Source organism: Anabas testudineus, chromosome 15 (genome assembly GCF_900324465.2).
Source record: "Anabas testudineus chromosome 15, fAnaTes1.2, whole genome shotgun sequence".
NCBI lineage: Eukaryota > Metazoa > Chordata > Actinopteri > Anabantiformes > Anabantidae > Anabas > Anabas testudineus.
Window position 1 is genome coordinate 5,739,389 of NC_046624.1, and position 12,565 is coordinate 5,751,953.

The 12,565-nt window shown below is 42.6% G+C and overlaps 1 protein-coding gene across 3 annotated transcripts in view; it reads right to left on the reverse strand.

The window, feature by feature from the left end:
• The window catches only part of LOC113158745 (arginyl-tRNA--protein transferase 1), a 46,800-nt gene that overhangs the window by 8,992 nt on the left and 25,243 nt on the right, over positions 1–12,565 (reverse strand). For all 3 annotated transcript variants that reach the window (XM_026354899.1, XM_026354897.1, XM_026354896.1), the window contains one exon: positions 10,622–10,721. In XM_026354899.1, coding sequence (XP_026210684.1) covers positions 10,622–10,721 — 100 coding nt within the window. The remainder of the gene's footprint in view (positions 1–10,621; positions 10,722–12,565) is intronic.

Here is a 12,565-nt window from a genome sequence, read left to right on the forward strand (position 1 = left end):
CAATTCCTCAACTCTCCCTCTAAAAGAAAAAAAGGATACAACAAAGAATGAAGAGTATGAAAAGACATAGCTATTAGTGGTCTGGACAGACCAGAGGGAAAAGAGGCAAATGGAGTTTGGTTTGCCACTACCTACAATATCTGTTAGCTTCTTTTCTTTACTGGACTGAAAGTGAAGACTGAGTGAGACACTAACTTTCTTTAGCTTCCCATTTATATTATTGTCCTTCCCCATGTTGGCTTGAAGGCCCTGTAATTCACAGCGACGTCTGCAGCTTCCTTGGCTCATCTTCAGCCCAGTGTTTCCTGCTTTTACATCAGCTTGCACACAATATCCATCTCTTTATCTAACAGTTACTTATTCCAACAGAGAATGCACTAATGGTTTCCTGAAGCTTAAAGCCTTACAGAGTGCAGCCAATCTAATAGCTGCAAATTAAATGACCTATTATCACATATGTATGTTCCTGAGAGGATGTTAGCTCAGCAAGTGTCCACAGGAAGTGATAGTGAAAGGCCAGGCGTTTTTCGGGTGTGTTTCTGACAGTGTGCACTCAACTGCATTACAGGGCCTCTCCACAGATAGCCAAAATTAGGTTTTCCAGATGGAGAAAATCTTTTTGGTTTAGTCCTCTCTTTAGCAGCTCTGCTCCTCACTTACTGAATGCTTGGAACGTCCCGCTCCAACCAATCAGTCACTATCTTTCATTCCTTTCTGTGCTTGCATGTTCTAACGGATATAAAGGTGATGCAGATCACTAACAACCTCTGAAAGGCTCGTTTAGAGAGATGGAAAGAGAGATGGAGGATGGAAAAAAACACGAGGGAAAGAAAGAAACACGCACAAACTTCAGCGGATAGGCTTGGCTGCCGTAACAAGAAAGGATGAGAGAAAATGAGGTGCAGCTGAGTAAAGGGGACGGTATTTAACGTCACTGAGACATGGACTGATGTGAGCTGATGGAGGCGATAGGAGCAGTCTGAGTGCCAAGATGGAGGGGTCCAGCCATGAGTGAAGATGTTGGAAGCTAAGGATGAAGAGGGAGGACTTGGAAAAAGATATAGTGGGGGGGGGGGGACTAAGCAGACAAGAGTGTGAGATAAAAAAATAAAATAAAAAAGAGAGAAACATAACAACATGGAACTCAAAGTGTACTTTTACAAGTCAATTCAATCTTTTGCTGTGCGCTTGTTAATGAATGTGCAGAGTTTACTGTTTATAAGAAATGCAATCTTCTACAGTGCAGCGTTCCCAATGAACCGGACCTTAACAAGGAAGAGAGGAAAATTACTCAACTTCATTTGAATAACATGCTGCCCCAGTGTAAACAATTACACAACCCCAATCATCAGAAATAAATAAACACATATCTCCACTGGGCTTGACATAGCAGTTACACAATACTGTGAGGAGCTATTATCACTCCAAGCCCCTGGAGACAGAGCATCACTCGCTCTTTTCACTTCACATACTAAAGACTCAAATACAGATAGCAGGGGCCCTGCTGTCAGACTGATCTTTATTACCAACTCATCAACTCAACGTGTAAGTGTCACATTGTTCTTCTCCTTCACCGTGCACCTTTTTTGCCACTTGTGTCTTGTTTTCTCACAAAACTCACGATAGTATGCGATGCCCTGGGCCCGTACCCGTGATTTATATGAAAAGCAATTAATCAGAAACATAAATCGAGCGCCTCACGGCAGCCAAGGAATCCTCATGAAAATTGACACCTCTTTTGCCTTCTGCTTCTTTTCTTCCTCCCCGCTTGACTAGCAAGGAGACATCAGTTTGGTCTCATAGAGGGAGCAGCGGCAACTTTCAGTATCCAACAGACACGCGTGTCATTTCCTGGCTTTCTTAAATGGAGTTCAGGAAAACATGAAGAAAAAATGTCTGAAAAAGAAATCTTTACTGAACTCATTGTTTAATCATTTGCATTAGCAATTTATTTTGAAAATACATTAATCTTTTACATAATTGTCTAATTATCTGATTTCAGCTTCTTAAATGTGATGTATTGTAAAATTGAAGATCTCCAGGTTTTTGGACCATTTATAGACAAACATTAGTTGGACAAAATAATTTATTTGAAGACATCTACTTTGGAAATGTGGAAACTGTGATATTATAATCTACAAAGACCTAAAAGTGATTCAATATGGGAAGCTAAAGCTAGCATAAGTATGACACAAATCACTTTTTATAATCACAGACCTGACTTAATGTCTTATGTGTCATTATTCCTAGCCTTTGTTCTTTTCTTCTCTTATGAGCTTGCTCTTGATTGTTATTACTTTTATGCCGTTGTGTTTCATCATTACTCCCAATTTTATTAAAAGTCACCAATATGCTCGGGTTATACCAATATACAAAGTACCCATGAGATCACATCTTGCATCAGAGGGAGAATTTTTGAGGATGAGATCACCCGATGCTTCACAGTCCCACTGTCTGTAATCGTCATTCAGGCTTCTAAGAGAAAAGACCAGAAGACAGAAGGTGGACTTGTGTGTGTCTCTAGTCAGAGGGTTTTCCTGCCTCCATATGTGTTACTTTACACCCACATATGCTCCTCATTTCCTGCTCATATCTCCAGTTTAGTTTTCATCTATGCTACACCTAGCTGATGTCTCCCTCTTTATGCATGTGTGCACAAGTCAGGCACTGTGTAAAATGTTTGAATACAGTCTCAATTAGTCTATTCTTGTCTACAGTATCGGTACAGCTCAGATCTCTAAAGGAAAGTGCTTTTTGTTATAATCTGCTGGTCTACAGAACACCTCCTTCAGTTATAGACAGAGCGGCTCCAGAGGCTGACGTACCGCTGATCGCATAATAGATGAGGTCACTAATGCTAGACCTTGCTCTGTTTGGCTCTGGCAAAAGACATAATATCCAAAAATAACGTGATACAAAAATGAGCCTGTTTTAAAATACTGCAGGTCAAGCATGAACACAATGTTGAATAGAGTGTTATGTCAGGGACACACAGTGGTCAAGCCCTCTCAGAAAGACATGGTCATTTGACCTAAATGGACAAATATAAGTCACCGTGCCACATCTGTGGTCACTTCGCAGTATGTTATTCAGCTGGTTGTCACACAGGACAAACCTGAACTCAGAGGGTGTACAAAGGGGCCTAGTGTGACCACAAATCAGACAAGCCTAACCTAGACTTGCCCAGGCCAGCACTCTGACCCAGGGTCACATTCAGCCAATCTTAGTCAAAAACCAATAAACACAGGCCCTGATCCCTCCAGCCGTACTCTCAAACATACAGCTCTCACAATACAACCCCCCCCACCCATCGTCTTAAGACTGCTGAAACACACACATTCTGCCTAGACAAGTGGGCATGCTTGGGAGGCCTCTGCCTGCTGACGGACACACGTAAACAGCGCCGCTTACACTAACACACATGCAGCTAGACAAATAATGTTAAAAACAGGCAGGCTGAACAGGGGGACAGAACCAGTGAAAGACATGTCCAAACAAGCTGTGTCTCAGAATTCTGGCCCACACAGATGCACTTTCACCACAGTCAATGACAATGTGTACATGTGCGTTTGTGCCTGTGTGTTGACATCTGCGTGTGAGTGATCTGAATTTGTCTGGGGTCTCCATTTGCAGAGGTTTACACTATCTGCTGTTTAAACACTCAGGGCCCGCCAAGGCTTTTTCACCCTACTCAACACATTACCACAGAACGACCTTCAAATAAAGCATTCAGAATTGTACGTTTCCCTGTTGGGCCCCTAGACACCCTCTACAATCCCCTTCACCAAGCCCATTCTGTCCCAGCACTCCCTTGCCTGGCTATGCGTCACGGCTCCACGGATGACAGGTTAATGAGGAGAAAATATTTTTACAGGATCGCATTTCGACGGAGCAATGAGAACCAATGGCAGCGCTTTTATGGGCATCAGCTTGCAGACTGGGCACTTTTATCTCTTTATCTCCTCTGGTCTTTATGGGTAGGCATGCTGTTACGCCCGTCTGACACAGACCACAGCTCACTGACTTACAGTCAGAGCTGAAGCCCCTAATCTTGGTCTTAAAACGCCACCTCAAACTTCTAGCTGGAAGACCAAACCCGAGCCCTCCACCCACACACTGAATAAATGTGTAACTGCGTCTATGAGAGCATTCTGTCCAGTAGTGCTTATCAAAGATCTGAAAGCATTCTCTCACCAAAAAGAAACCAAGCATTTCAGACACAGTGGCGCAGCTGCAGCAGGTTTGAAAATAAATAATAGTGAAGTTAATGGCAAGACAAACACCTCAGGTTGGCAGCTAGATGGTCCTGGATCCACTCAGCATGACACCATTTCTAAACTCTCATTTTCAACCTTGTGACCTTCACACCTCCCCCTTGCTCTTACCCTCCTGCCAGCCTTCTTCACCCAACTCCATTCCACCAGCAGTAAGAATGAATCGTCTGACCTGACCTCCTGAACTCTCCTCCCTCAGACCCTCACCCTGTCAGCACTCCTCCTAGGGGGTGCCTTGCAGTTGTGCCCCCAGACCGAGCTGTAACCTGTTAATGATTTGTTAAAAACACAATCTTGGCAGGACAGAAAAAAAAGAGATCATGAAGCATAAAAGAGAGGAGAAATTATCAAAAATTTTAAACAAATGTTTCTGCTGAGAGGTGCACTGTTGGTGGTCTCCTGTCGAGTTAAATCAAACAACGCTGTTTCTGTCAAATTTAAGACAGGGGGAGGGGAGAGAGCTGGAAGGCAGTGAAAGGGGTATGCTTTTGCTTATAAATTTCACAGAGAGGGTGAAAATGTGCCTAGTTTGGTTTGATCTCATTTTGACGGGCACAGGTTTTCTAACATGTTGGCAGGCAATACTACTGGCATAGCAGAAAAACGCCTTCTGAAGTCCAACTGAAAAATTCTTCAGCCAAAGAAAAGACCGCAGGAAAAGGAAAGAGATGGCAAACACACCATCAGTTTCAACACAGAACATTGCGCTACAGTAACTTTGTTTGAGTCTGCGTGCGTCTAAGCATGCAGACATGGCATGAGAAACAGGATCAGCATCACTCCAGTTTGCTGGTGCAGTAATGACATTAGAATAAATGAAGAAAATGTGTCAACGTATTTTATCTCTGAGTCAAAGCAGTTGAAAATGTCTCTTCTCTCTCTATCAATCTTTCATCCTAACCAGCATGCGGGCTGGTTACTCGAACAGTTGCTGAAAGAAAAGCAGAAACAAAAAATGTGTGTGTGTGTGTGTGTGTGTGTGGGGGGGGGGGGGGGGGGGGGGGGGGGGGGGTAGCACTACTGCTGTGCCTGGACCTGTAGGACATGTGGTGCATAAGCTCACGGTTCCACACAGATACTCATGTTCACTATAAACCTTTTCAATGCAATTCTTAGAAATCTATCAAAAGAATTCACATTTATACCGGGAACACAACAATAAAGAAATTACATAAGAAAGCATTGCCCTCATGCACAAAATGTAGTACGTAACATGCCCACCTCTATATCCCTCAAACTCACTCACTGTCACTCTTAATCCGCCCAGATGTACGAGTGACACACAGAATGTGAGGTCACACACGTACACATAACATACTGTCTAAAAGGGCCCCTTGAGGAAAAATAACATAGATGCATGCATGCATGAGTCCTGATAGCTGCGACTCAGAGACTGTTTAGCATGTCATAACCTGTTGCTGCGTACCTGGAGCGAAGAGCGGGTTAATATATTAATGTGCTGGGTTATTGATGGCACTGCAGTGTTTCGGAGAGGTAATGTTGTTTTTGGACCAGCTCAGTTGGGAACAGATTTGATTAAACTGAAATAAAAATAATGAGAACACGAATAAGGGGGTATGAGAAACCTTTGCTATTGATCACCGTTCTGCTTTGTGTGCAGGTGTGGCTTTGTGTGTCCTGAGAAAATGAGGTCTGATGTACATGCCTGAGCTGGGAGGCAGTTTGTCATGTTTAATTGATTTCTTGAAAACTAAACTCATGCAGCAGGTGACAGAGCAGCCTGCAGGCATACACTAATTAAGACAAACATTAGCATAGCTGCAACTGACTTGAACCTACTTCACATTCTTTTATCAGTGATATCCCAATATACTTTTTCTTTTCTTTTCTTTTCTTTTTTTTTTTTTTTTTTTAAACACACAGTGGCTGACACCTGGATGGATTCATTTCAGGTCCACTAAATTGAAAAGCTTTAGCCATGTGGAAAATGCTGGCTGTTGCTAGAGAACTGACCGGCCCCGTGTCAGTGTGTGTTGTTTGTAAGCGAGGAGGAGTCGGGTTGAAAGAGAACGGAGGTGCAGCTGCCGCAAAAAGGCCCTTTAAAAGTCAGCAAAGTACTGCCGGGACACGAATAATCCTTTTCATCTTGCCTCCTTTTCTCATTTGGCACAGATTTGTCACTCCTTTTCCTCTCTCCATCTGTCCACTTCATCCTCCTTTCACTCATTTTGCTCTCTCCTCCTTTCTTCCTCTGTGGAAAATTTAATGGTTTCCTGGGCTCAGAGAGAGACATTCTTTCACTGTGAACGATAATAATAAGAGTAAGAGCCACTTCGTGTAGCTCTCTCAATCCCTCACCAAGCAGGTATAGCTGGGTGTTTTGTATGTATGTGTGTGTGTGAGTGCACATATGCCACACTTGAAAGGGTCTTTAACTTTTAAGACCAGGTACTGCAGAACAGTAAAGCCAAGTGAGTGACCTCTTACTTTGTTCTCATCAAAGTCTGCTTATTCAATACTTAAAAGTAACTGACACAGACAAGAGCTCACACATACACACAATTCTGCCAAGAAATGGAAAAGCACTACAACGTGGCATGAACCTTTTACTCTTTGTTATGTCCAAAATCACAAGTGGAAATTTATAAAATGAAAGCTAAGTATGTTTTGTGAGCTGCTGTAGCTGGATAGTTGAGTTATTGGAGGACAGGGGAATAAAATATGGTGAGGAAAACACGCAAGTTGAAGTGCAGGTTAAGGCAGAGTGTGTATTGTTTGTGAACTCAGGTAGTCTGGAAGTTGAACTGAGTTGGCAAGTGGAGTTCTTTCTTGTTAGGTTTCAACACTCATCCAAGTAGCTTCTTCAGACTGAATAAGCATGTAGTAAAAGTCCAGTTGCCATGACTCAAGTCCAGTTGCCATTATTCAACTTCCAGACAACTTCACCTAGATGACTGAGAATCCTAATCTTCAACCTCAGGTACTATAATAAAATCGATCCCGATATTGCAACATGTCACGATGGTGCCAGAATTTCTTTTTTTATTAGGGAAGCCCCACCAAATGTGTTTGCACTCCAGTAACTGGGCACATGTGCACTTTCAGACTTTGTTCATTTAAATATAATTAAAACAGCAAGCTACAGTACAAGTAAGCCGCATGGCATTTCAATATGCCACAGAATGTCTCTCTCTAACCCACAAAGTCTCAGTTACTCTGACTAAAGTCACAACAGTGGATCATTCAGATGACTTTGAGCTACACATGAAAAAAACAGTGGCAGAAGGGCCAGGACCTTTGGTCTCATTTAGTCTCCAACAGCTTCACCTTCTGCTCTCTACAGCTCAACATCAGAAGGACAGGGAGGGCCGAAGGAGCAGGGACAGGAGCCAGGGGCAGGATGTCACGTCTAACCTCAAACCCACCAGCCAAACCAGCAAAACTCTGTGGGACGCTCCATCCCAGTTTTGAGAACAAAGGAGAGGGTCTGACACTGGCCAGGCGGCCCCCTGTTCCTGGCTGGACTCCAAGTCTTCTAGGACCCTTAAAGGCTGCTCTGTGGGACCTTGTCCAGGCTTTGGCACGGCTAAGAAGTTTTCAACCCATTGCACATGGAGCTGTTCCCCTGAGCATGCAGAGATGTGACCTCGAGGGTAGGACTTTTCTGCCAACTCAGAACTCAAAAATACTAAAAAGTGGAAACACAGAAAAGAGACCCTCTCATAATGTTGCATGAAACAGCCAAATCCTTCACACAAAAGAAGAGATCAGGTGGAGTGTTCAAACAGTACTACCTTACTATTAGTTTTAAAAACTCTCCAGTGAGCAGACACTATATAGATTCACCATGAAAGCCTTCCACAGTGCTCCTGGTGTCATCTATATAAACAATGCTATTCTATTGCCCCTCAGAGAACGACAGTACTGTATGAACCACTGTGTGAAATCCCAAAGAGACGAAACTGATTCAAGGTTTTCAGTGTTCCCCTCACTATGCTGTATTAAGCAGGATTGTAATGTTCCATCCATCCATCCATCTTCCTCAGCTTATCCTGAGCCCGGTCGTGGTGTAATCACATCTGTGTGAACATAGTCTCAGAAAGTGATGGGAACAGAGAGTTCTCTGAAGAAGAGGCAAGTAAAAAAGAGGGACTATGAAGAGAGGGTGTGATGTTGAAGGGGTTTGAGTGGTGTCCAGCAGGGTTCAAGTGCTGGTGTTTTGATCCATTAACAGGCCAACAGCAGGCCTGAGATCCCAAAACCAGTAAACCTCCAACACATTAGCAGTGAAGCTTAGAGGCTCCCCAGTTTAACAAACGAACAATTCTACACTATGGCTGTGCATTAACGAAGCACTCAGGCTCATATACAAATCAGACAATGGAGCGAGACACTGTGCATGTGTTTTAGAGTGTGCTTGAGCGCGGGTGTGTTTCAGTGGGAGTGTGAGAGCCCAAAGGTGGGAACTGGCCAACCTTCTCACCCTTGTGCATTTCTCCCCATTGGTGAAATAGGAAGAAATGAAGCGTTTGTGAACAAGGCGCAGCAGTGGCAAACACACAAGAACAGATATGGGGGGTCGGGGGAGTAAATGCCGGTGCGTGGGGGGTTAGGTGCTGTGGCAACAGCGTTCTCAGACAAACAGCATGATCAAGATTCAACACACAGACACATAAACAGAGCAAACACATTCACAAGTATTCCATACACAGACTCCCAAAATGAGAAAATAGGCAAAGCACTATGCAAACCCCCAAAACAAGATGTAAATGGATAAAAAAAAAAGATGTGGCACTATGCCATAATCCTCAACAAGACATCAGTCTCCCATGGGCAAGAACAAGCTCTGGGAACATCTGAATGAAAATGACAAAGAAATAGAGGAATTAGTTGGTGAATGAGACAAAGAAGGGATGAATGGTAAATCGCGGCCAAATTAATGGACTTGGAAAGGCAGCTTTTCTTTCAGCATCCTCCAGAAGCTATAGATCTTTAAGTAGAGAGCATGTTTGTGAGTAGTGGCCTCTCTGTGCATGTGCATGTGCATGTATGTATGTATATATATATATATACACATATTAAATTTGTATTTATGTATGTTGTAAGTGTAAAGTATAAATCTCTGTGAGTGTGCCACACGTCTTGCTAATGAGTTACAGTTGCCGTCACCAGTGTGACCTCTCTTTCAACCTTTAATATCTTCAGCAGCCTTCTCCTCTCTAACTCCCTTTTATCCCTTTTTCCTCTTACACTCTCCTTGCTGAGATTAACTCCATCAAATATACTTAAGTTTCTCTTTATTTATCCCTCCCCCAAAGGTTTAATGTGCATGAATCAACTATTTGTCTTTAATGACTTTTCCTGGTGTTTCTTGAGTATTTAACACATTCATGTCATCCTCATAGTGACAAAAGATTGCAGGTCAACTCCAATCTACCTTTGGACTAATACCAATATTTCATCCTTCAGACAAAGATACCATCAATTCCTTCTAAAAGTATAAATGACATGTGTTGCCGAGTTGGACACACTTATGGACAGCCACATTCCAAACTGTAATGCTTTATTCTTGTGGAAATGAGAGAAGAAAGCACATAGGTAGGCCCCTGTAAGGCCTTTGCACCTATAATAACAAAAGTAGAAGAGGAAAAACAGAGGTGCTGTCTTTCCTTTTTCTTTACAATCAGGCAGTTGGGACATTTAATGCCTCTCAGAAAGAATCTTACATTGTGCAAAAGTAATCAGAGGAAGAAGCCACTTTGGTCAGTGGCCTGAGAGGCAAGGTCCAGGTTCAGGGAGGAGTGAGCTAGAATATGCAAAGCATGTTGAAGGATTAACAGACACATCATCCATCATCATGTGCCTTCAAAAGCAGGTGGATTATAGTGTGTTACCACCTGTGCTCCACAGGTGAACAGTTCAAGACAGATTGACATGGATCATCTCTCATGTTCAGAGAGAACGTAAAGCTCCAAAATTTAAACCCCAAAAAAAGATTTTGCACAAACGTTTACGTCATGCAAAAAAGTTGGCATATCAAAACGTTATAGATCATTGGGACATTTTTTGGAGCCACGCAAAGCCTCAAACTTTCAGTGAAATATTATAAACAAAGCTTGGCAAAACAACATGATTGATCCTAGTGCTGTATATCCATTGAAACTGGTGAAATTCAAATAAGAGTAGCAGTGGTGCCAACACATTTTATAAAGACCAAGACAACAGAGGGAGTAGAAAGAGCCAGCAGGGAAAAGGCTTAAGCTGATGTAGAAATGGATTTCAACATATTTTGATTGAGGTTTCACACTTTAGCATTTGGCTAAAAGGTTCATTTGAGTTTTTTATATGAACATGTTGCACATATCAGTGAGGAATAGAATGCATACCTTATAGCGCATCTTGGGACAGGAGTGAATGTAAAAGCCCAGGTAGTAGTAGCACAGCTTGGGGGACTGTTTCTGCAGCTGCCTGGTGAAAGCAATCTCCCTGTGGTGGGAAATACATGAACACACTTTTTCAGAGGTACACAAAGAGACACTTTTTATGTTTTCAAAAACAAGACATAAACTTTCTTTCATTAAAAAAATACAGAGTCAGTCCTAAGTGAGCTGGTAGACTGCAATGTGCTGTTTTAAACGGTGCATATATCATGTGTGTGTGTTAAAGCTCATCAATCAAATGAACTACATCAAAATGTATGTATAATGTATGCACATGCAGTTAAGACTATTAAGCAAAATAACTATTGATCAGTTTAGAATCAACAAAAAACAACAAGCCACACATATTAAAAGCTAATTAGCTATCTATTATTAAATAACGTATCTTTGGGTACACCAACTCATTCGAAATGTTTTTCTTACAGGTTATAATTTAACAGCATATGAATGAGGGCATTAAGAAGTAAAATTGGTACCAGCAGCTCTGACTAAAGCGGTGCCCAAGCTGAGGAAGTAAACACCCACACTCAGAAAGGCAGCTTTTCTTGGTCTCATTTCATTACACAAAAACAACTGCCTTCTCTCTATCCGTATTGAGCCCTCGAGCAGAAAAGGTGGTGAAAAAAGAAGGCGAGAGCGTATAAAATAAAGATTTAGAACTTGGAAGATTTATACAGCTCCTTCAAATACAGTAAATGTCTTGCCTGCTTTATTTTTCCCCAATAGTTTCTTCCTTAATTGCATCCTTTTTACTAAGAGCCTATTTTCCCTTTCCTTCACCGTTTCCTTCACTATTCCATAACTAAATTCCAGCTCTTCTTTCTTCTCCCTTTTTGTTTCACTCTTCCTTCCACCCCTGTGTTTCACCCACCTAAATGAAGGGGGAGAACTCCCTTTCTTACAATGCTTAAGAGAGAGAGAAAGAGGCCTTAAAATAAAATAGATGCACTGAAAAATAAGACATGGGACAAAGCAGGCCGAGCTGGGGAGGGGGGAAGACAGGGAGAGGGAGAGCAGGAGGAGAATATAAAAGAGGAGGGTCAAGAAAGTGAAAAGGAGGGAGAAGAGAAGCGACTAGAGCGAGGTGCTAGAAGGTCACCAACTTGCTGCCAGGTTCCTGGGTTCCCATCCCCTCACCACAAAAGGGCCCGGCAGGCCTGAATTGGGGGAGGGGGGTCAAGACAGCCGAGGGGCCCATTCACAAAAAGCCTTGCGGCCCCCCCTTCACTTGAGGCCTTCACGCCCCCCCACTACCCCCATGGCAGCAGCTTGAGTCCGCTATTATCCCCTCTTCAGCCATCTGACACTCCAGCACAAGCCAATTATCAAGCCCTCTGCTCCTACACAGCTTCCCTCATACTGATGTGCATACACACACACACCCAGACACAAAGGGCCCATAATAGTGCATACCACGAGATGCTTACTCAGCCTCGCATCCATGCGGAAACATTTCATTACCAAACTCACACAATCAACAGTGTTGATTAGCCAGACGCAAAATACAGAGCGAGCTACTAGTGTCAGAAAGCATATACACAGACACATTTTTCTGAGAAGACTTACATGAAATCACACAGATGTAAGTGTATTTAAAAAAATACTAAGGATGTCGAGAGCAGATTTAGCAGGATTAAGAGAACACGATTCATCTGTATTGGTCACGTAAAACCAACACTACTTCCAATCCCTCGTTCGTTTGCTCCAGTAGAGCAGTTCTTAAAATGCTCCGCTGGGAACTCCTAAAAACTATTCAGTGACAGGAGAGAATATATTCTCTCTGGGTTTCAAATAAATAAAAAAGAAAAGAACTTCCTCTGCTACATTTTGCAAGTTGAACACAAATTAAAAGTGTTGCTATTGTTTACAGATTTTAAATTAAGAAACTAT